This window comes from Paroedura picta, chromosome 5 (genome assembly GCF_049243985.1).
Source record: "Paroedura picta isolate Pp20150507F chromosome 5, Ppicta_v3.0, whole genome shotgun sequence".
Lineage (NCBI taxonomy): Eukaryota > Metazoa > Chordata > Lepidosauria > Squamata > Gekkonidae > Paroedura > Paroedura picta.
This window is the reverse complement of record NC_135373.1, coordinates 119,891,260-119,915,951: the sequence shown is the minus strand read 5'-3', so window position 1 is coordinate 119,915,951 and position 24,692 is coordinate 119,891,260. Positions and strand designations below refer to the sequence as shown.

The following is a 24,692-nucleotide window of genomic DNA, read 5'->3' as shown; positions in this document are numbered from 1 at the left end:
TTCCTGTCCTCTACCATTCCTCAAAGTCCATTTAAATTTGCACCGACTGCTTCAGTGACTCCATCCATCCACCTCATTCTCTGTCGCCCCCTTCTTCTTTTGCCCTCAATCGCTCCCAGCATTAGGCTCTTCTCCAGGGAGTCCTTCCTTCTCATGAGGTGGCCAAAGTGTTTGAGTTTCATCTTCAGGATCTGGCCTTCTAAGGAGCAGTCCGGGCTGATCTCCTCTAGGACTGACCGGTTTGTTCGCCTTGCAGTCCAAGGGACTCGCAAGAGTCTTCTCCAGCACCAGAGTTTAAAAGCCTCAATTCTTTGATGCTCGGCCTTCCTTATGGTCCATCTTTCACAGCCATACATTGCAACTGGGAAGACCATAGCCTTGACTAGACACACTTCTCAGAGGAATAGAGGGTGGCTAATATAGAAGGGCCTTCTCTGTGGTGGCACCTCACCAGTGGCGGTTTCTATTGATAGCTACTCATCTAGCATCTTGCCTATTGTGTTAGAAATACACGATGAAAACTTTTAAGTCTGAAGTGTTGGTTGGGTTTACATCTGACTTGCTGGTTTTCTTGCATATGTGAAATTTTGCAAGAGGGGGGGCTGTGCAATTACTACAGAGACGACTATTGACCTGTTTGATTGGACAACCATCACCTGGACCATTCCCTCCCAAAGAATGGATTGAGAGTCAGTACAGTGTAGTGGCTTAAGACCCATGTAAGCTGCCCTGAATCCTTGACCACAGGCCGATAAATCAGCGGGTCAGCCATCGCCTAGGAGAGGAAGAGAGAACAAGTTTCCTTCTGCCCAGAGATGGACAAGATGTCTCTGTGCAAAAAGTAAGATGAGCAAAAGGCTGGCTGATGTCTGATGAAAGAAACTGCAGAAACTCGTATTTGAGGTTTGAGTCATGCTCAATTTTTACCAGGGGCAGAATGAAACTTCCCTGCCTTTCTCCATCCACTTAAGCACACTGATCTCCACCATTAGTGGATCTTGGAAGGTAGGGGATCCCAAGGAATGACATGGCGGTTTGGGTGCACAAAGCTGAAGAAAAGTTGAGGAAGGGTTGGTTTTTATAACTCTTTTTATAACCCGAAGATGCCTCAACTGTGAGTAACCCAAGGTTACTCAGCAGGCCTCAAGTGTCTCAAAGCAGCTTACAATCGCCTTCCCTTCCTCTTCCCACAACAGACAACCTGTGAGGGAGGGGAGGCTGAGACTGAGAACTGAGACTGGTCCAAGGTCACCCAGCTGGCTGTATGTGAAGGAGTGGGGAATCAAACCCCATTATCTGGATTGAAGTCTGCCACTCATAACCACGACCGCAAGGGGAAATCGGTAGACATTTGCAAGTTAGCCTAGATCCAACCACAATTCAGAACGGGATTGTGTTACTGAGATAGACAAACTGGCAAGCAGGCAGACAGACAGATAGGTAAGATAGACAGATAAAGAGACAGATTGACCCAGACAGATAGATAGACAAGCATACTGCCCAAAGCTGTAAATAATGGGTGGTATAAAAATCCAAATAAATAAATACCGATAGATAAGAAATAGACTGCGAAATTGGCAGGTAGGTAAGCAGATAGATATACAGACAAGATATATGAAGTACAGCTAGAAGGAGAGCAAGAAAGACCACAGAAAGCATGTGAAAGGGGCGTGAGCATTTGAATTGGGGGGGGGGGGACATGATGAGCAACCAGGCCACCTGCAGATAACAGACATACATGATCCACACTGCAAAAGCTGCAGCCCCGTTTTTGTGGACGAATCCCAAAAATGCGATGCTAGACTGCAGGCAGGCAAGAAAGATCTGTGGAAATAAAGGGAAGGGTGTGATCGCGTTCCTAGGCCTGGCAGGTTTCCTTCTGCGGAAGCTGGATGTCGCCTGCCATTCAATGCCATCAGACTGATGGCAGAAGGTGTCAGACCGACAGCTTGAGAAACGAGGGAAGCCTAACCCTCCCCTTGCTGTCATTTGTTTCTGTTTCAAATCTCTTGGTCTGAACGGCACAACAATGTGTTGGGGGGGTGGGGTGGGGGACGCAGACCACCCGGGTACTTAAATTCTAGCAACATCTAATGGTACTTCTGTAGAACGGAAGCAAAACACACAGGGAGAATCTGTACAATCGCAAAAATCTGTGTTATCGCTTAGCCGTGGTCCAGGAAAGTTGAGGTGGGAGAAATATATTCTAAGAGATGGTCGTGCTCTTTCTAGGGTAAACATCTCTCAAACCCAGCCTTTTCCAACCTTTTGACCGTGGAGGAGCCCCTGAAATAATTTTTCAGGCTTTCAGGAGCCCCGGAAGTGATGTCACCTGGCCATACCTCCCTTGGAAGTGACGTCACCGGATATGATATCACCACCCGTGTTAACATGCAAGAAGACTGGGGGAGGGGGGATGTTAGATCCGTGGTGGATCTTGTGGGTCAGTGACTCACAGGCACTGGAATCATTGCACTGGAATAATTGCAACCGGATTTAAACATGATTGGATCCCACAGCGGGGATCCTTGGAGCATGTTGATTAGAATCCATCACAGTGCATTGGACCATGTGCTCAGTTCTCTGGAGCGGTAGCCTGGCCACATAGACTACAAGGGAGAGACAGAAGACATTTAAGTTGGGAGTAGGTGTGCAATCTCTGCCCCCTTCCAGGAGCAGGAACCACAAGAGACCTCACTCATGCTCAGGAGGAGGGGAAGGGGAGCAATAAAAGTGGCTCGTTCCCCAAGTTGTGTCTGAGTCCATTAAGGCAGGATAGGAAAGGCCACAAAGCCCCTTCAGAGCTCTGGTTGCAAATCCCTGCTCTAATCAGACTAAGTAGATATCTCAAAGTCAAGAGAGGTGGCACCAGACAAACTAGCAATGGGAGCAGGGCTCTATCATTTAGGCACCATGACAAAGCAAGACCCATTCCCTCCTTCTTTACCTCAGAAAGCCATAACTAATTTTTGTTTTAACTTCAGAAAGCCTTGCCCATTTACCTCAGAAAACACTTTTTACCTCAGAAAGCTTTGCCCACTTTGCCTCAGAAAACAATTTTTACCTCAGAAAGCTTTGCCCACTTTGCCTCAGAAAACACTTTTTACCTCAGAAAGCTTTGCCCACTTTACCTCAGAAAACACTTTTTACCTCAGAAAGCTTTGCCCACTTTACCTCAGAAAACACTTTTTACCTCAGAAAGCCTAGCCTGGTTTACCTCAGAAAACACTCTAGGAAAGGCAGAAAGAAGGGGGTGTCTTAGAAATGGTGAGAGCTCTCTGTGTGTATATGAATGAGTGTTTTGCATGTTAGGAATACTCTTTTATCACCCTGGTCTGAGCTCATAAAAGGTTTTATCATCTGCACCTTATGTTGTGCCTGGAAGCAAATTAGTAGATCTGTATGGCCTCAATGTAAAGCCACCTTGGGTTTCCTTCGGTCAGGAGAAAAGCAGATGGCAAGTCTTGTAAATCAATAAAAAGGGAACCAAAAACTGCAGCAACCTTTCAGCAAACAGTGTTTCATACCAAATGGAATATTTTTAGAATCGAGGTCAGGGAATTCCGAACTCCAGATTCTGGGAAGAAATTTGGAGGAGGGAAAATTCAGTAGCGTCCTGATGTAATAAAACCTTGTTAAAAATTAAGAGCTGGGCTCCTTAATATACCAGCTCTGCTTTACCTCTTTTCATGTGGTAGGAAAAAAAGAACAATCGCACACCATTGTACTCATGTTACAGGGTCATAATTTTGGAGAAAGGTCAAGGTGTGCGTGTGTGTATGTGTGTGTGTGTGTGTGTGTGTGTGTGTGTGGGATGAATCTTTTTTCCTTTGCAAAAAAAGAAAGAAAGAAAAGGAACCATATATTTGAAAATTGAGAGGAGGGTGAGAAGAAAACCCAAATTCATCTGATAATCAATCCCTACCATGCGTGGGCACTCACTAGCTGCAGGCTGTGGCAATGTGACAAATATAGCGAAACCGAAAAGCAAGCCACAATGAAAGAGAGGGAGGAGGGGGGGGGGAAATCTTTCGCTGACCATCTGTGAAAACAAGGCATGTGGCCATTAAATGCAGAGGACATAAATACACAGAAATGCTAAGAACCAAATGGCAAAAACAAAAAGAAAAAAACAACCCACCCCCACCCTCCAGCTCTCAGAGTAAGCTTTAAGATCAAAACAAATCAAAATGTTTAAGGCTTGGGGGGGGGGGGGGGAGTCCAATCTTGATATTGTATCAAATCAATGGCAATTTTCATTATTCTTTTGTTGCTGTTTCTTAACAAAGAGGACCACGAAACAATACGTGGGGGGGGGGGGAAGAATGATATTGTTGTTGTTGTTGTTGATTTATTTTCCACTGTTCCTGGACTAGCTGGCTCGTGGCAGTTTACAAGTGATAAAAAACCATAAAAATACAACGAGGTACATTAGATACAATAAAACCAATGAGTAAAGGCAGCAGAAACAGTTTACTCCCAGTAAAAATTTATACCCCTTCCCAAGCCAACCCCCTCCCACCTGACCCCATGCATTGAGGGAGATGGCTGAAGATAAATAAGATGACTAAATATTTGTCTATCCAGGGTAGGGACCCCAAGAGCTTCGTTGCCCTGGCCTCAACCAAATGCCTGGCAGAAGAGCTCCATCTTGCCGGCCCTGCTGAACTATGTCAGCTCTGACAGGGCCCTCAGCTCTTAGAATCATAGAATCATAGAGTTGGAAGGGCCCATGCAGGTCATCTAGTCCAACCCCCTCCTCAACGCAAGATCAGCTCTTCCGGGAACATATTCCACCAAGTGGGAGCCAGGACCAAGGAGGCCCTGACCTTGGTTAAGGCCAGTTGCTCTTCATGTGGGCCAGGGATCGCGAACTTATTAGTTCTGGCAGAGTGAAGTGCTCTGCAGGGGGCATAAGGAGATAGACAGTCCCTCAGATATGTTGGGCCCTTTTTTTCTGCCTCTTTGATGTGAGGGGTCACAGGGAAGCTGCTGGTTAGGCCTACTGAGTGGTCAACATTTGAGCATGAACTTAGGGTTGTCAATCTACAGTTGGGGCCTACATATCTCCTTTAATTGCAATCAATTTCCTAGGAGAAAATGGCCAGTTTGGAGAAGAAGAAGAGTTGGTTCTTCTATGCTGCTTTTCTCTACCTGAAGGAGTCTCAAAGTGGCTTACAATCGCCTTCCCTTTCCTCTCCCCACAACAGATATCCTGTGAGGTGGATGAGGCTAAGAGAGCCCTGATATTCCTGCTCGGTCAGAACAGCTTTCTCAGTGCTGTGGCAGAGCCCACGGTCACCAAGCTGGCTGCATGTGGCACCAAGCTGGCTCCCTGGGCTCTACCTACAAATCTCCAGGACTTTCCCAACCTGGAGCGGGCTACCCTATAGGGTACCTGGAAATGTGTGGGTTAGAACCTGAGGAGGATGGACCTGAGTGGTGTTCAGTGCCATAGAGTCCACCTTCCAAAGTGGCCATTTTCTCCATATGATCTCTGACACTTGGAGAGCAGACTCATAATAGCAGAAGATCTTCAATCATCACCTGGAGGTTGGCAACCTTACTACCCTAACAGTGATGAATGCCTGTATCTTGTAGATGCATTTTTGCAAGCCAAGCCATTCGGGTCACTGTGGATGATAGCATTAATGCAAAGCAGATTAGAATTTTCTCTTCCACGCTTTCACCTTAATTTGGCTCCTGTGCCCTGTTCAGTCATTAATGACTAAGGAGGATTCACAACTTCAGGAAGAGAAGAAGAGTGACATTTTTGAAGGAAAAGGCTTGTGCTGATATCAAACACCCCGGAAATTGCTGATAAAAAGGGGGACAATCCTCAGGTTTTTCCACGTTTACTTATATGGTCACTGGGTTTGTAAACATAGTTCTAGACTTATTTAGAAGCTCATGCTTGAGAACAATTTCTGAGAAAGGCAGAGGAAGCCTAAATGTGTCCTAACTTTCTTAGATTTTCTTTACCACACTTTCTTAGATTTTATTTACCTTATCCTCTCACGAACCCCCTCCTCTTCACCATGAAAAGGAGCAAACATCCAAAGCAGGCTCATTTATTTAGTACGGTTTATCCTGATTGTCCGCAAAGCTTCTCTGTTCTGCCTTTCACCCTCACAATGACCCTGTTTATTTATTTAATTTATTCATTACGTTTATTAACCGATGCTCTTGGACCACCTGGCTCGTAGCACTTTACAGCAGAGTAAAATACAATAAAATGCAGTAGCACAATAATACGATAACATAAAGCTTCTAAAAGCAAAAGCCAATCCATCCCTCAAGATTCCTGACTCAACAGACCCATATGAGCCTAATGTCTCAAGACATGTGCTTAAAAGAGGGGCCCAACAAGATCTTTCTTGCCCTTGTCTCAACCAAACACCTGGCAGAAGAGCTCTGTCTTACAGGCCGTGCGGAATGGGGATCGTTCCAACAGGGCCCTTAGTTCTTTCAGAAGATCATTCCACTAAGTAGGGGCCAGAACCAAGAAGGCCCTGGCCCTGGTTGAGGCCAGGTGAGTCTTGCACGGGCCAGGGAGGTAGGTTATGCTGAGAGATGGTGACCAGCCCAAGGTTACTCAGCAAGATTTGTGGCAGAACAACCTAGCTCTTCCCAGATCCAGCCTCAAACTCAATCTACTGTGTGACAGCAGTTGCTTATCTGAAAACACCTCTGGGAAAAGAAGTTTACCACTGGGCCAGTTGTCACTTGAGCCCTTGGAGCAGTAACTGGAAGTCTCAAGAAAGACCTGGACATTCTGGGCAATGAATAAATCAATCAATAAATCCAGAAGACCATGTGGTTTGGAGCAGCAAGCGTCCTGTGAAGATACACCTTCATTTCCTAAGAACTTGGCTAGGTTCTGAACTGCAGAACACCTTCAGCCAGTCAAATATCTGACTGTGATGATTCATGAGTAGATAACAATAAATTTATTCCACTAATCATGGAGCATGGCCTGGCCAAGATTAAGGGAGGGGGGAATCTCTCATGAAAAGAGACCCTTTAAAGACAAAATGGCATACATCCAGTTGAAAAGAGCGAGAGTCCAGAAGCTCCTTAAAGGCTAATGGCATCTCTCTGAATATGTCCCCCAGAAGGATCTTTGCTCAGTGACTGCAAACTGTCTGGCAGCCCCTGGCCCCAAAGAAGTCTCACTGGCCTTGACCAGGGCCAGGGCTTTCTCTGCCTTTGCCCCTGCCTGGTGGAGCAAGCTCCAAGAGAACATCAGGGCCCTGATGGAACTAGCATAATTCCGCAGGGCCTGCAAGATGGAGCTCTTCCACCAGGCTTACTGTTGAGGCCAGCTCAGACTTGAACGTCAAGGGGCTTCCCTTGCTGCAGTGTAGCCAGCTCGTCATTCTCTCTTGCCTTCAACACATGAGAAGGATAATAAACACCTAGAAGCAAGTTCACCAACTGGCCTAGCCAATGAGACCTGGCATTTTTGTACTGATAATAATAATAATAATAATAATAATAATAATAATAATAATAATAATAATAATAATAATAATAATAATAATAATAATAATAATAATCTGTAGCTGATTTTAATTGTTTTTAACTCTTTCAATTGTATTTTATGAATCCTGTAAACTGGAGCAAGATGATGGATTCCATAGCGGTGGTTTAGAAATGCAAATGAATGAATGAATGAATGAATGAATGAATGAATGAATGAATGAATGAATGAATGAATGAATGAATGCATGAATGAATGAATGAATGAATGACTGTGCAGCAGGATACGCATACTTGGGAGTCACAGCTCACTTCTTCAGGTATGCCCAGCAGTCTTAACATCCCCCTTTTCCTTATTTCCCACTGACCAAATCACCTCTTTTGTCGATGCCACTCCAGCATCTTGAGGGTTAATGCAACTCTTCCCCATCCATCAGACAGCCGGAGAGGCATCAGGAGAGGATGACCGATGTAAAATTATCACAGGGTTGCCACCCGGTACATTTCCTGCCATTTGTAACTGGCTAAGCCTGACATGCTCCCTCCCCCCCCTTAAACATCCACATTAAGTCAACATTGGTCATTGTCATTTTGAGGCCGGTGTTGCATTAAAGGGGGACGGAACAGAAGGATGGATGGAGAGAGGAGTGGGAAAGGAAGCTGCTTGGAGCATTTGCTTCTTTGCCCTCCCCACAAAAAGCCGGGGTTTCTGTGTGTCAATTTATTTTATTAATTTATAAATCAATTTATATACCGCCCTCTTGGACTTGCTGCCTCGGGGTGGCGAACAAGAGGTCAGGCTTACATTTTAACGATAAAAACAATAATCAGCAAATTTTAAAATAATAATTAAAGCAGCTGTCAGCAGCCATGTGAATAATTATTAGCATTGTTGTTAAAATGAGGAGGTGAAGAGTCGAGGGAGAGAGTGGCCTTAACCACAAGCCTGGCGGAAGAGCTCTGTCTTGCAGGCCCTGTGGAACTTAGTGAGTTCCGTCAGGGCCCTGATCTCCTTGAGGAGCTCATTCCACCAAGCAGGAGACAGGGGCAACAAAGCCCTGGCTCTGATCAAGGCCAGATGTACTTCTTTAGGGTCAGGGATCCTGAGCTGGTGGGTGTTACTGGATCAAAATGCTCTTTGGGGAACATATTCAGTAAACTGTTGTCATTGATGGAGCTTCAGTTGCAGTGGCAGAAGTCCTTTTGGGGAATAAAGGTAAAGGTAAAGGTAAAGGTATCCCCTGTGCAAGCACCGGGTCATGTCTGACCCTTGGGGTGACGCCCTCTAGCATTTTCATGGCAGACTCAATACGGGGTGGTTTGCCAGTGCCTTCCCCAGTCATTACCGTTTACCCCCCAGCAAGCTGGGTACTCATTTTACCGACCTCGGAAGGATGGAAGGCTGAGTCAACCTTGAGCCGGCTGCTGGGATTGAACTCCCAGCCTCATGGGCAAAGCTTTCAGACGGCTGCCTTACCACTCTGCGCCACAAGAGGCTCTTTTTTAAGGAATGGATGCACCAAAACACCAGCAATACAAATGCAGAAGAGGGTGGTTTTCTTTTTAAAAAATGGGTCTGTTTGGGGAATCATAGAATCATAGAGTTGGAAGGGACCTCCTGGGTCATCTAGTCCAGGGGTAGTCAACCTGTGGTCCTCCAGATGTTCATGGACTACAATTCCCATGAGCCCCTGCCAGGAAACCTGCTGTACTACGCAGGACACTCACAACCCTATCACTCATCCCCTGTCACCTGCCACCCCCTTGAACCCCCTTGCATTCGCTGGCAGGGGCTCATGGGAATTGTAGTTCATGGACATCTGGAGGGCCGTAGTTTGACTACCCCTGCCCTTGAACCTTCACAGAATCAGCCTCTCTGTCCAATGGCTATCCAACCTCTGTTTAAAAACCTCCAAAGATGGAGAACCCACCACCTCCCGAGGAAGCCTGTTCCACTGAGAAACCACTCATTCACTTTTATTACAATTCTTATTACAAGATATAGTGTTCCTTTGCAGCCTTTATGGGCATTATTCACACCCTTCCCACCTTCTGGATAAGATCAAAGGAGTCACATCTCCAATTCTACTCGGAGGTGTCTGATGAAGACAGCTTTGACTCTTTGAAAACACTCAAAGCAAACGAAACCAATAGGCAAAAGGTTGTGCCTTCTTGAGATTTATTAAATCCTAAATAACTCTGCCTGGTCTCTAACGTTCTGCTGGCCATTTTCAAAAAACAGTGGAGTTTCTTGGGTATGGCGGGTGCAGCCTGTGCCCTGGGCACCGCTTGGTGGGAGGAGATACTGCGCAGTTTCTATTGAAGTTAGAGAATCTTCTTTAGATGTGGGTCTTTGATTATCAAACAAGAAAGAGAAGAAAACTGGGGGGGGGGGGGGACTGACTTTGAACATATCACAGACCAATCTGCCTCAGGGAAAATACGGAAGGTGCAGTTGTAATTTTCCACGTAGGGCCATAATTTGTTAATTAAAAGATTAACAAGCTGGACTTGCGCTTACGCCAAAGCTGGAAAGACTCTAGGGGTAAGCAAACTATGGCCCTCTAGATGTCCATGAACTACAATTCCCATGAGCCCCTGCCAGAAAATGCTGAGAGAGCCCTGAGATTACTGAAGAAGAAGAATTATATGCTGTTTTTCTCTACCCGAAGGAGTCTCAAAGCGGCTTACATTCGCCTCCCCTTTCCTCTCCCCACCACAGACACCCTGTGAGGTGAGTGAGGCTGAGAGAGCCCTGATATTACTGAAGAAGAAGAAGAGTTGGTTCTTATATGCTGCGTTTCTCTACCCGAAGGAGTCTCAAAGCAGCTTACAATTGCCTTCCCTTTCCTCTCCCCACAACAGACACCCTGTGAGGTGGGTGAGGCTGAGAGAGCCCTGATATTACTGAAGAAGAAGAAGAGTTGGTTCTTATATGCTGCGTTTCTCTACCCGAAGGAGTCTCCAAGCAGCTTACATTCGCCTTCCCTTTCCTCTCCCCACAACAGACACCCTGTGAGGTGGGTGAGGCTGAGAGAGCCCTGATATTACTGAAGAAGAAGAAGAGTTGGTTGTTCTATGCCGCTTTTCTCTCCCAGAAGGAATCTCAAAGCGGCTTACATTCGCCTTCCCTTCCCTCTCCCCACAACAGATACCCTGTGAGGGAGGTAAGGCTGAGAGAGCTACAGAATTCAATAGCTGGAGAACCAAAGCATTTTGAAGAGAGAAAAACAAAGTTTCCAGTCCTTATGAGCACAAAACCTGGATAATAACTGTGGAGTCACATAACTAAGAAGGAAGCAAATACTTTCTAATGATCAGCAAGCAATGAGGTTCATTTCCCCCTTCCCAGTTGCTGGAAATGAAGGGAATCTATGCACATATGTACAATCCTGGCCCCCTCCCCCTCTAAAGCACTGAGTCTATGCAGCCTTGACTATGTACTAACTTCTGAATTGCTTAGAAGTCTTTATAAATGGTATGGAAAAATAGGTGATTCTTGACTATATAAAGGACAAGGTTACGTATTTGTAATGGTGCCCTAAACGTTGTTCTCTCTGGATGACAATCCGCACTATTAGAGCAAGACTTTTTCTTTTCTCCGACAAAAAAAAAAAGTTATTGTTGTTGAGCTACAGCAAGTATCAAGTTATAATTAACTGGAGGTGACAATTATAAATCAGGCTGTGTCCCCAGGTTTCCAAGAAACCAGAAAAACACACACCACGCACATGCACATGTTTCTCTCTCTGGCTGAAACTCTTCCAAGAAAAGTAAAGACATTTTAAAAAAATACGGTTTTATGGCCTCTTCAATTAAAACAGGTTTCAATCCAAGCTGCATTTATTATGTGCTTGTGTGTGTGTGCATATAAAATGAAAAGATTTTCCCTACCCGATTCTGCCTGGTGCACAGAGCTTGGGGGAAATTTAAGTTTTATTTATTCGTTCTTCCCTGGAAAGGAATTATTTCCCAGCTGGCCATGGACAATCGAAGAAGAAGAAGAGTTGGTTCTTATATGCCGCTTTTCTCTACTCAAAAGAGTCTCAAAGTGGCTTACATTTGCCTTCCCTTTCCTCTCCCCACAACAGTCACCCTGGGAGGGAGTTGAGGCTGAGAGAGCCCTGATATTACTGAAGAAGAAGAAGAGTTGGTTCTTATATGCCGCTTTTCTCTACTCAAAAGAGTCTCAAAGTGGCTTACATTTGCCTTCCCTTTCCTCTCCCCACAACAGTCACCCTGTGAGGGAGGGGAGGCTGAGAGAGCCCTGAGATTACTGAAGAAGAAGAAGAAGAGTTGGTTCTTATATGCCGCTTTTCTCTACTCGAAGGAGCCTCAAAGCGGCTTACCTTTGCCTTCCCTTTCCTCTCCCCACAACAGACACCCTGTGAGGGAGGGGAGGCTGAGAGAGCCCTGAGATTACTGAAGAAGAAGAAGAAGAGTTGGTTCTTATACGCCGCTTTTCTCTACTCGAAGGAGCCTCAAAGCGGCTTACCTTTGCCTTCCCTTTCCTCTCCCCACAACAGACACCCTGTGAGGTGGGTGAGGCTGAGAGAGCCCAGATATTCCTGCTCGGTCAGGACAGCTTTATCAGTGCTTTGGCGAGCCCAAGGTCACCCCGCTGGCTCCATGTGGGGGAGCAGGGAATCAAACCCGGCTCTCCAGATTAGAAGTCCGCACTCCTAATCACTACACCAAGCTGAAGATAGCCCCAGATACCTTGGCTATAACCCCCCCCCCCAGGTATGACCTTAAGTAGCACATCGATGTCAATAACTATGGTGTGAATACAGGGATGCCAGCTTCTAAGTGGGACTTGGGAATCCCCTGGAATTACAGCAAATCTACAGAATTATACAGCACAGTTCCACTGGAAGAAATGGATTTGGAGGGTGGTCTCTACAGCAGAGGGATAGCCAAACTGTGGCTCTCCAGATATCGATGGACAAGTTACCATGAGCCCCTGCCAACTGGCCATGTTGGCAGAGGATCATGGTAACTGTAGTCCATGAACATCTGGAGAGCCACATTTTGGCCATCCCTGTTCTATGGCATTGCACCCCACTGAGGTCCCTGTCTTCCCTGGGCCCCTTCCCCAAATCTCCAGAATGAGATCTTGGGGTACCTGTGGACTGTAAGCTAAATACAAGCAGACAATGTGATGTGGCAATTAAGAAGGCGAATGCAGCCTTTGGGCAGTGTCAACAGAGGCATCACATCAAAAATCACCAGATGCCATCGTTCCGCTGTATGTCACATTAGTCAGACAGCACTTGGAGTACTCAGTGCAGTTCTGGTGGTCTCACTTCGTGGAAAAAAATGGAGAGGGGGCAGAGGAGAGTGACAAGAATGATCCTACAGAGGAGAGGACGCACAGTAATGGGTTTAAACTACAAGTACAATGATATAGGCTAGATATCAGGAAAAATTTTTTCACAGTCAGAGTAGTTCAGCAGTGGAATGGGCTGCCTAAGGAGGTGGTGAGCTCCCCCTCACTGGCAGTCTTCAAGCAAAGGTTGGATGCACACTTTTCTTGGATGCTTTAGGATACTTTGGGCTGATCCTGCGTATAGCAGGGGGTTGGACTAGATGGCCTGGATGGCCCCTTCCAACTCTTTGATTCTGTGTTTCTATGATCCAGGGCTTGGGGACCAAGCCCTGTGAGGAAAGGCTGAGGGACGTGGGAATGTTCAGCCTGGAGAAGAGGAGGTGGAGAGGAGACACGATGGCTCTCTTGAAGTCTCTGAAAGGTTGTCACAGAGGAGGGAAGAGTTCCTGTTGGCAGCAGAGGGTAGGACCCACAGTAATGGGTTTAAACTACACGTAGAATGGTACCGGCTATATATTAGGGGGGAAAATTCCAATCAGGGTAGTTCGACTACTTCAGGAGGCAGAAAGTCCTAATCTGTGGCTCCAGCCTGGCGGAATGAGCTCCCCAAGAAGATCCTATCGGAACTCAAACAGTTCCGGAGAGCCTGCAAAACAGAGCTCTTCCGCCAGGCTTTTGGATAAGACTAGCATTGAGGACCCCACGATCTGCCCAATCACCCACAAAGTTTAACGCTGAAACCCTGTTATATGCTGCTTATTGTTACATGCTATTCACTGGTTACTTATAAGCTGCTTATTGTTACATGCTATTCATTGGTTACTTATATGCTGCTTATTGTTACATGCTATTCACTGGTTACTTATGACTGTTATATCTCTTTGTTTCAAACGGCTGCAAATGTTAATGCACTTTTGGTTCTCTCTGTTCTATGTTCCCCACTCTGAGACGTTGCAGTGAGGGAGCTGAATGAATGAATGAATGAATGAATGAATGAATGAATGAATGAATGAATGAATGAATGAATGGAGGCAAAATGAGGTGCCCATGCAAGTCCTTGTGGGTTACCCACTGTGCTCCTGGACCCAGCCTGGCAGCAGGTGCCATGGAATTGGGCCATCTCTTCCCCAGGCTGAGCCTGCTTGGGAAAGAGAAGGAGGAAAAGCCAAAGACAGGGTTCCAGGTAAGGGAAGAGTTGACTGCTGGGTGAGCATGAGAGGAGGAAGCAGGAAAAGCAATGAGGCTATGATTTAACATTAGACATCGGAGGGGATATGTAGTTAGCACATTTATATTAAGAACTTCCTGGTATTTTGATACAGAATCGCAGAATCCTAGAGTTGGAAGGGGCCATCCAGGCCGTCTAGTCCCACCCCCTGCTCAATGCAGGATCAGCCTCAAGCATCCAGGATAAGCATCTGTCCAGCCGCTTCTTGAAGACGGCCAGTGCGGGGGAGCTCCCCACCTCCTTAGGCAGCCCATTCCACTGCTGAACTAGACTCCTAGAATCTTAGAGTGGGAAGGGGCCATCCAGGCTATCTAGTCCCACCCCCTGCTCAAGGCAGGCTCAGCCCAGAGCATCCAGGAGAAGGATCTGTCCAGCTGCTGCTTGAAGACAGCCAGTAAGGAGGAGCTCAATACCTTTCCAGGCAGCCAATTCCACTGCTCAAATACTCTTGACTGTGAAAAATTTCCCTGATATCTAGCCAGCACTGTTCTACATGCAACTTCCTCCTGATTGTCTCAATTGAAGACTTCCCCCTTCTCTGAGTCTACTTCCTCCTGGATTGCCTCCAGAGCATCAATTAGTCATTTAAGGTGTTAGGACTCTCTCTCACCTCCCTTCTTTCCGTAGTTGTTTCCCTTCTCAATAAAAACCACTCTTTAAGCAGGTGGTGCTTTGCTCCCCCTTTGCATATTTAAGCTCCATGAACACTGGGGAAAGGAAGGCACCAGCAGCCGTTCAGCCCCCTACATCTGGGTTTTCTGAGGCTCGTAAACTGGGATACCTACCCTTTCTCCCACACACGACCCCCTACTGAATCTGTGTTTGCTTGACCCCCACATTCCTCGGATGCTTTCACCCAAAACAGCCCCCCCCCCCAGTTGCACCTTGATTTCTTCTTATTCTTTTTTACTCTGGAGGGAATTCAGCAGCAAGTCTGTCCAACCCCGCTCTGCTCCTAACCCTTGAAAGGAGATCTCCCCTACCCCCTTCCTCCTTTCCCCCCTCAACCCGGAGATGAAGGGACAAAACCGAGCAGGGGAAGACAGGGGAGGAGATGGGGGCTGACAGTCGAAAAAAGCAGCCGCCTTAAAGTGAACCCAGATGAGGGCCGCCTCTCCCGTTACTTAATCAAGACGGCCGTCACCGGGGCCCCGGCGCAAAGTCATGTGTTAGAACAACAGCTGATCTGTATTAAAGAAGATTAACTCGCAGTGCCACGGCGGAGGGCCCTGGATTATTTTATGCACTTCCCTTTGCTGCACAAGCCGTCAGCACAATTACTGCCCTCCGAAGAGAATGACTGATCTGTAACCACAGCTAAACCAGCAGGCTGTTTTGGGGCCTGCCCTGCTTCATGAAGATGAATTTCCATAGCATCAAAGTGCTTTTAATGGGCTCCCTGATTCCCAACCGCAAGGCCCCCGCCTTGCAAGTCTATCCGAGGCGGGATGAAGGGCTCCTGTCCAAAAGGATTGGGTCGGTTGTCACTTGACAATTCCCAGCTAGCAGAGGGGGAGGTGGGGGGGGGGCGAGGGAGGAAGAGAGAGAAAGAGAGACCGAGGGAGAGAGATAGGTAGACTCGTCTCTGCTTTGGAGGATTAAAGGGAGGAAAACCGAGCGCGGGGAGGGAAGGAGAGCGGAAAGGTACAGATGCTTTCTGAATGCAACCCACTGCTGTATCCACAGCTGAATTCAATGCGCTTAACAAATAACAGCAATTTAGCTATGCTTGCAAGGAATAGCTTGAGTCACTTTGCATTAGCATCTGGCTGAGTGTTAAAGTCATTTCTACATGGGGAGCAGGGGAAAAAAAGGATTTCTGCTCCGAGCATCCTTTCAAGAATGCTTAAATATTTGAATATAAATTCCTTTGTTGCGGGCGATCACTTCGGCTTGTACCTGACATTCCAGTTTCTTCCTGTGTGGTGCCCCCCCCTCCTCCTCGTTCTTCTCCTTTCGGGGCTTCTTCAATTGGAATTGCCATCAACACTTATTCTCCCCCCCCCCATTCTTGCTCCCCCCCTCAAAAAGCCCCCCCCATCCTCATTCTTTGAAAACAGATTAGTATGTAGCGATAGTCATCTATTACGCCAACTATATCTTTTCAATTCATAGTCTTCTCTGGAAAAGGCTTGAAATTATGGCAATTTCCCCATATTTTGCACTTGTGGGGGGGGGTCATTCACAAGTGATCTTGTGGGGTGGGGGGAGTTATTTACAGCATTTATTTGGAGTGGAGCAGGAAGGAGCAATAATGGGGATGGGCACCCACCCCCATGAAATTGATCCTCCTCCAATGGGTCACATTGCACATATATATTTCAAAACAAGAGATACCTTGATACAGGAACTGCACTTTCTCCTCTAGGAACCTTTCCCACTAATCGAAGATATGGTTGAGGGGGTAGATTACTGATAATTATGGCCAGACAAGATGCTAGAGTAAATCCATGTGCTACGGTCAACAATTGACACCAGAAGGTCTGCTGCGTCATCTCGTTGGACTTCTCCATGCTATGACATCACAGCATTCTGCACTTCCTTGACCCCTCGCGCCATCAGCAGCCAATGAAACGGAGTATGCAAATGAAGGATGCCGTGACATCACAACTCAAGGTCCGCCTGCCTCTCCAGCAGCTGTCCCACATGTAGAGTAACATCTCATTTATTTATTTATTTATTATTTATTTGTTTTAGATTTATATACCGCCCTTCCATATAGCTCTGGGCGGTCTACATATAACATCATATAACAGAGAAGGTTCTTTGCTCATGGCAGTCACTAGTGAACTTAGGTGAAGCTGGCATCTCCCGGAGTAGCCAACCTTACAGGGTTGTCACAAGGAAACCATGTAGGTGGTCTGGAGATCCTTGAAGAAAAAGCAGGATAAAAATGTAATGTAGAATTTTGACAGGCATAAGGTCTGTCCTCCAAGCTCTCCAGGGTCTCAGGCACAGGGCTTTCCTGGGAGTGTTATCACAGGCAAGGGAATTTATTTCTCCAACATTTACTTTTTAAAAATACAGCCATTGATTCTCCTTATTCTCTCTCTTTTTTCTGTTGTAAAACATGGATTTCTCTTCCTTGAGCAGAAAAATCAATGCCACCTTTTGTAACTTCAGTCCTTGCAGCTGATTTGTGTTACACACCAAAGAGTGTTAACCTAACAGGAGAGCAGGAAGGGCTGGGAAGAAACAGCTTGCCTCTGAGCATCTGCAGAGTGGCATTCTGAAATTCTGCGGATCCTCCCTTGCTGCCCCTCCTCTCTTCAAAACTCTATTGGATCCAAGTGGAATTGATTAGAATGCCTAACAGATGCCTAACAAGAGGAAAGGAAATACATTGTTGGATTTCAGGGTAAAATAGGGTATTGAGGAATCAAGAGAATTTCTCTTAACAAACCTGACCCAAAACATACAATCCTTAGCAAGGGACAGGACCAAAGTTCTTTCTTATGTGTGCTGCTGCTGAACAGTGTCCTCTACCACAGGGGTAGTCAACCTGTGGTCCTCCAGATGTCCATGGACTACAATTCCAATGAGCCCCTGCCAGCATTTGCTGGCAGGGGCTCATGGGAATTGTAGTCCATGGACATCTGGAGGACCACAGGTTGACTACCCCTGCTCTACCATACAAGCGCTCTAGTAAGAACATAAGTATGTGGTGGCCATGTAGTATCATAGTGGGACCACCTTGCTGGTATCTACTTCACAGGCCCCCTTCTGCAGCCTGTCTTCGAGACGTTTGGCAGGCCTTATCCAGTCCTGATTGTGGTCTGGAGGAACGCTTTGCCTTCTGGACTCAGTGCCTTGTGGGACCCAGGACAGTTCTGCAGAGCCTGCAGGACAGAGTTGTTCTACCAGGCAAATAATTGAGGCTGGAAACAATATGGGATTCTGGCCTTCCTGCTCAAAACATCTGCCAAAGCAGCCTTTCTCAACTTTTCTACCGCTGAAGACCCCCTGAAACATTCTTCAGGCTTTGAGAAACCTCGGAAGTGGTGCGATTGTGCAGGAGATGGTGAGGAAGCATAGCCGTGGACACACCCACCCAGAGCCCCCCCCCTTCCCATCCCCTCAAGGCCCATCATTGGCCATTTGGGGAGAGGGGGCAGGCAACCTGAAAGAGCTCCTCCCCTTCCCCTCCCCTCCAGGCCCATCATTGGCCATTTGGGGAGAGGGGGCAGGCAACCTGAAAGAGCTCCTCCCCTTCTCCTCCCCTCAAGGCCCATCATTGGCCATTTGGGGAGAGGGGGCAGGCAACCTGAAAGAGCTCCTCCCCTTCCCCTCCCCTCCAGGCCCATCATTGGCCATTTGGGGACTGGGGGCAGGCAACCTGAAAGAGCTCCTCCCCTTCCCCTCCCCTCCAGGCCCATCATTGGCCATTTGGGGACTGGGGGCAGGCAACCTGAAAGAGCTCCTCCCCTTCCCCTCCCCTCCAGGCCCATCATTGGCCATTTGGGGACTGGGGGCAGGCAACCTGAAAGAGCTCCTCCCCTTCCCCTCCCCTCCAGGCCCATCATTGGCCATTTGGGGACTGGGGGCAGGCAACCTGAAAGAGCTCCTCCCCTTCCCCTCCCCTCCAGGCCCATCATTGGCCATTTGGGGAGAGGGGGCAGGCAACCTGCCAGAGCTCCTCCCCTTCCCCTCCTTTCCAGGCCCATCATTGGCCATTTGGGGACTGGGGGCAGGCAACCTGCCCCCTCTCCCCAAATGGCCAGTGATGGGCCTGGAGGGAAGGGGGAGCGGCTCTGGGTGAGCGTGTACACAGATATGGTCATATCACCGAATAAATGTTTAACACATTCAAAAAAATTATAAAAATCAATTAACTCCCACCCATTTAGGAAACCCTTCTAGGGTCCTCAAGAAGCCCCAGGGTTTCACAATACCCTGGTTGAGAAAGCCTGAGCTTAGTCCACCTCCGGATTCCACTGCAATCTAACTTTGCGTTCCCCGTTGCTCAGATTCCGCCGAGGAATAAGTACGGAAGTGTGAATCCTTGCGGACACTACAGTTTGGCTCACGATATTTTCTGCAAGGAGGGTCAGGCAAGCTTTCGTGTTGCGTGGGAGTCATCCGTTATTTAATTGGTCGTTCCAAGGAGGCACAGGTAGCTCGAAAACCAGCTGATGCAAAAGAGAGCCGTATTGAAGTTCTTTCAAGAACGGTCCCCGGCCCAGCCGCCAACCTCGACTTCCAGTGCTATCAGCATGGCAGAGAAAGGCAGCAGAGAGTCTGTTCTCACGCTCAGCAAGGGAGAGAGGAAACCGGGAGTGCGAAAATTCGTGGGGGAGGTTCAAAAGGGAGAGAGAAAGAAAACCCCTGGGAAGTGCGACACTTGCTGATTATGCTGCTGTTCTCCGAGAAGGCAGCAGTGTGCAGCCGTAATGTAGGCAGCAAATAAATGCTGTAAAAAAAAACCCCAGTCTTTCCGATAAGGGTTGTCACCAATAGAACTTTATGCCGACTTGGGTTTCTGCTTTAGATCTCGGTTCAGATCCTTACTTGGCAATGCAGCTCTGTGGCTGGACAACGGCCTGTCCCTCAGCTCACCAATAAACAATCGACACTGAGCCCGAATTAGTCCATGGATAAAGCGAACCCGGTTTGAACATTCGTCCATTTGGTTATTTTAAATTACGGTGAGCCTGTCTTTCTCCTGAAGGACCTGCAGTGGGTTACCAAACGAAAACCAACCCCCCCCCACCCCCAAATGCAAACAAAATCACAGAACAATTAACGAAACATGATGATTTAAAAAACAACAACAACATCGCAGTAATAAAAGGACTACAAATCCCTGTGTCGATGGCAGAAAATACCTTCATGTCACAGTTGACTTATAGCAAGATACATTCAGAGATGCTTTGCCATTAGGGATGCCAACCTGCAGGGGGGCACTTGAGGATACCCTGGGATGATAGATCATCTCCGGACTAAAGAGACCACTTCCCCTGGAGAAAATGCCTGCTTTTGAGAGTGGACTCTGTATTACTATGCTCCACTGACTGGATGGAGCCTTAGCAGGGGGTGGTTTGGGGTGGAGCCCAGGGAAATGGAACTTAAGGAAGGGGTGGAGCCTTAGGAGGGGGTGTTTTGAGGTGAAGCCTAAGGAGATGGAATTCAAGGAGGGGGTGGAGCCTTAGGAGGGGTGGTTTGGGGTGGAGCCCAGGGAGATGGACCTTAAGGAGGGGTGGAGCCTTAGGAGGGGGTGGTTCGAGGTGGAGCCTAAGGAGATGGAATTTAAGGAGGGGGTGGAGCCTTAGGAGGGGTGGTTTGGGGTGGAGCCCAGGGAGATGGAACTTAAGGAGGGGGTGGAGCCTTAGGAGGGGTGGTTTGGGGTGGAGCCCAGGGAGATGGAACTTAAGGAGGGGGTGGAGCCTTAGGAGGGGTGGTTTGGGGTGGAGCCCAGAGAGATGGAACTTAAGGAGGGGGTGGAGCCTTAGGAGGGGGTGTTTTGAGGTGGAGCCTAAGGAGATGGAATTTAAAGAGGGGGTGGAGCCTTAGGAGGGGGTGGTTCGAGGTGGAGCCTAAGGAGATGGAATTTAAGGAGGGGGTGGAGCCTTAGGAGGGGTGGTTTGGGGTGGAGCCCAGGGAGATGGAACTTAAGGAGGGGGTGGAGCCTTAGGAGGGGGTGGTTCGAGGTGGAGCCTAAGGAGATGGAATTTAAGGAGGGGGTGGAGCCTTAGGAGGGGTGGTTTGGGGTGGAGCCCAGGGAGATGGAACTTAAGGAGGGGGTGGAGCCTTAGGAGGGGGTGGTTCGAGGTGGAGCCTAAGGAGATGTAATTTAAGGAGGGGGTGGAGCCTTAGGAGGGGTGGTTTGGGGTGGAGCCCAGGGAGATGGAACTTAAGGAGGGGTGGAGCCTTAGGAGGGGGTGGTTTGAGGTGGAGCCTAAGGAGATGGAATTTAAGGAGGGGGTGGAGCCTTAGGAGGGGGTGGTTTGGGGTGGAGCCTAAGGAGATGGAATTTAAGGAGGAGGTGGAGCCTCAGGAGGGGTGGTTTGGAGTGGAGCCCAGGGAGATGGAACTTAAGGAGGGGTGGAGCCTTAGGAGGGGGTGGTTAGGGGTGGAGCCTAAGGTGATGGAATTTAAGGAGGAGGTGGAGCCTCAGGAGGGGGTGGTTAGGGGTGGAGCCCAGGGAGATGGAATTTAAGGAGGGGATGGAGCCTTAGGAGGGGGTGGTTTGAGGTGGAGCCTAAGGAGATGGAACTTAAGGAGGGGATGGAGCCTTAGGAGGGGGTGGTTAGGGATGGAGCCTAAGGAGATGGAACTTAAGGAGGGGGTGGAGCCTTAGGAGGGGGTGGTTCGAGGTGGAGCCTAAGTAGATGGAACTTAAGGAGGGGTTGGAGCCTTAGGAGGGGGTGGTTTGGGGTGGAGCCTAAGGTGATGGAACTTAAGGAGGGGTGGAGCCTTAGGAGGGGGTGATTTGGGGATGGGAGGGACCTCAACTGGATATGATGCTCTGGATTCCACACTCCAAAGCAGCCATTTTCTTACCTGTGGCATTATACCTTGTTGCTGTTGGTCCCCTAACCAAACTACATCATCCTTAGTTGGTCCCCTAACCAAACTACGTTCACCTCCCCAAATCTCCAGGGAGCTCTAAACCAGGATTAGGCAACCATACACATTCTGGTACGGATCCCACTTCCAATATAACTACCTCTCTTCCAGGGAGATCCTGGCAGCACACTCACAGGTAGAACAGCTAGATTTAAATCCTGTGGCACCATAGAGACCAACAGAAAATTGGATGGAGGGATAAGGTTGTGAGAGTCAAAGCTCCCTTCATCAGGTACCTCTGAGGTAGGCTAGGTCGAGAGAATGTAATGGGCCCAAAGCCATCCAGCAAGTTTCAGCAAAGGGAGGAGATCTGAACCCAAATCTCACATAATCTGGTCCACTATTCTACTGAATATACACAGACTCGCAAACCTCAGAGCCCCATAGTCTATCAGCGATGGCACTATGTCTGTGACTACACACCTGGACAAGAATCTAATATGTTCTGAGTTAAAGGAAAACTCAGATGAATCCAATGCAAAGAAGCAGGGCCAAGTCACCTGGAGCAGGGGTCCCCTAACGTTTTCAAGTCATCATGTGCCTTTGATGCACTGAAAGAGAGCGGTGGGAAGCCACAAAATGGCCACCACACGAGATGGAACCAAGCACAAAATGACGGCTGCAGGAGATGGAGCCAATCACAAATGCCAACAGATGAGTCTGGACCTGGGCAGGTGATATCTGGGAAACATGGGTACTACTGACATCTCACATAATGAGTATAACAATTAGTATGTTATGAGCTATAGCCAAACTTAAATGAATCCGACACAAGGAGGAAGGGTCAATTCACCTAGAGGCAAGGTCCCCCAGTCTTTTCAAGCCACCATGTACCTTTGGTGCCCTGAAAGAAAGTGGTGAGTACAACCACAAAATGGCTGCCACATGACTGCTACAAGAGGCGGAGTCAGTCACAAATGCCAAAAGACCAGTCTGTACCTAGATGGGTGATACCTGGGAAACATGGCCACTACTGAGATCTCATTTGGTAAGTATAACAACTAAGCTCCACTACCATATTTGAACAACATTGGTGTGACCAGCAGATGTTGTCCCCCTGATGTCCGGCTGGCAGTCGGTCGGTTGTGAGGGGATGGTTGAAATTTTACCGCCATGTATTGTATGTATCATATATCATATATTGCTGTATATTGTTTTAATGGCATTTTTATTGGAGCTTTTGTTGTATTTGAGGGTTGATGTTGTAATCTACCACAAGCCACTTGTTGGGAGTGGTGGGAAATAAATCAAATGATAAACAAACAAACAAATAAAGAAGAAGAAGAGTTGGTTCTTATATGCCACTTTTCCCTACCCAAAGGAGGCTCAAAGCGGCTTACAGTCGGCTTCCCTTTCCTCTCCCCACAACAGACACCCTGTGAGGGAGGAGGGGCTGAGAGAGCGCTGATATTACTGAAGAAGAAGAAGAGTTGGTTCTTATATGCCACTTTTCTCTACCCAAAGGAGGCTCAAAGCGGCTTCCAGTCACCTTCCCTTTCCTCTCGCCACAACAGACACCCTGTGGGGTGGGTGAGGCTGAGAGAGCCCTGATATCACTGCCCGGTCAGAACAGCTTTCTCAGTGCCGTGGCGAGCCCAAGGTCACCCAGCTGGTTGCATGTGGGGGAGTGCAGAATCGAACCTAGCATGCCAGATGAGAAGTCCGCACTCCTCACCGCCACACCAAACTCACTCCTAACCACCACACCAAACTGGCAAAAGATTGTTCTGGCCTACGGCAAATCTTAAATGAAGCCAGTGTCAGGAGGAAGGGCCAATCTACCTAGAGCCAGGACCCCTTAATATTTTCAAGGTACTGAAAGAGAGCGCTGGGTGCCACCACAAAATGGCTGCCACAGGAGATGGAACCAAGCACAAAATGAGGACTGCAAGAGGTGGAGCCAATCACAAATGTCTGGGGGGTGTATGCATAACTCTAACCATAACTCTTCAATATTTAAGGCAGAAGCTCTCTTTAATGGAATGCAGTTTGAAATGAACATATTTTTAAAAAAAATCTTGCATATTTCTTGTAAATTAATGAACAATTAAGGTGAAAAAAAATTATGCTGTGATAGCAGCTATTGCCTAAGCTACCAGTTTAAAAGATGGACTGCCAATCAGGTTGCCAAGGGTCAATCAGATGCCTGACTAGACCGAAGTCCCATGTGGCCCCACCCACTTCACAAAAACATCTGGCGAGCACCAGGAAAGGTGCTTGTGCCCCAAGACACCATGTTGGGGACTCCTAACCATCAGGTGGGAATCTCAGGCACTGACCTTGTCCGCCCTGCAGTTATTCAGGCCCAGGTTGTTTGTGACGGCCACCTTTCCGTCAAGCACCTGCTGTTCTCGCCGTAGCTGCTCCTTCATCTGCCGGGCTTCCTGGATCGCCTTGGTGACAGCATCGTGGTCATTTAAGTAACCTGACGACGTGATGGAGGAGAGGATATCTAGAAAGAGGGCAGAGGGGAAGGAGACACAAACAGAAGCAGGGTTACCAGGGAACGCTGCCGGCTATTGGCATCAAATGGTTCAGCGTGCCAGATGCAGCACCACCTCATCAGCTGTGTATGTTTTGGCTGCTACGTCTCTCTGTCTTTTTCCTGCCATCAAGTCGCAGTTGATTTACGTCAACCCCTAATGTGGTTTTCAGGGCAAGAGGTGAACAGAGGTGGTTTGACACGGCTTGCCTCTGGGTCGTGATGCTGAACTTCACGTGACTCTGCCTCCTACTGAATCGGGTCCATCAAGGTCAGTACTGGCTACTCAGACGGACCATGGCTCTCCAGAATCTCAGGTGATGGTCAGGGGGGTGCAGTGGTTAAGAGTGGCGGCTTCTAATCTGGAGAGCCAGGTTTGATTCCCCACTCCTCCTCCACGTGCAGCCAGCTGGGTGACCTTGGGCTCGACACAGTCCTGATAGAGCTGTTCTTATCGAGTAGTAATATCAAGGCTCTCTCAGCCTCCCCTCCCTCACAGGGTGTCTGTTGTGGGGAGAGGAAAGGCAAGGTGATTGTAAGCCGCTTTGAGACTCCTTTGGGTAGAGAAAAGTGGCATATAAGAACCAACTCTTCTTCAGTAATAT

The 24,692-nt window shown here is 48.0% G+C and overlaps 1 protein-coding gene across 13 annotated transcripts in view; it reads right to left on the bottom strand.

The window, feature by feature from the left end:
• The window catches only part of SOX5 (SRY-box transcription factor 5), a 909,709-nt gene that overhangs the window by 44,435 nt on the left and 840,582 nt on the right, over positions 1-24,692 (bottom strand). For all 13 annotated transcript variants that reach the window (XM_077340178.1, XM_077340177.1, XM_077340179.1 and 10 more), the window contains one exon: positions 23,885-24,057. In XM_077340178.1, the coding sequence (XP_077196293.1) occupies positions 23,885-24,057 (173 nt within the window). The remainder of the gene's footprint in view (positions 1-23,884; positions 24,058-24,692) is intronic.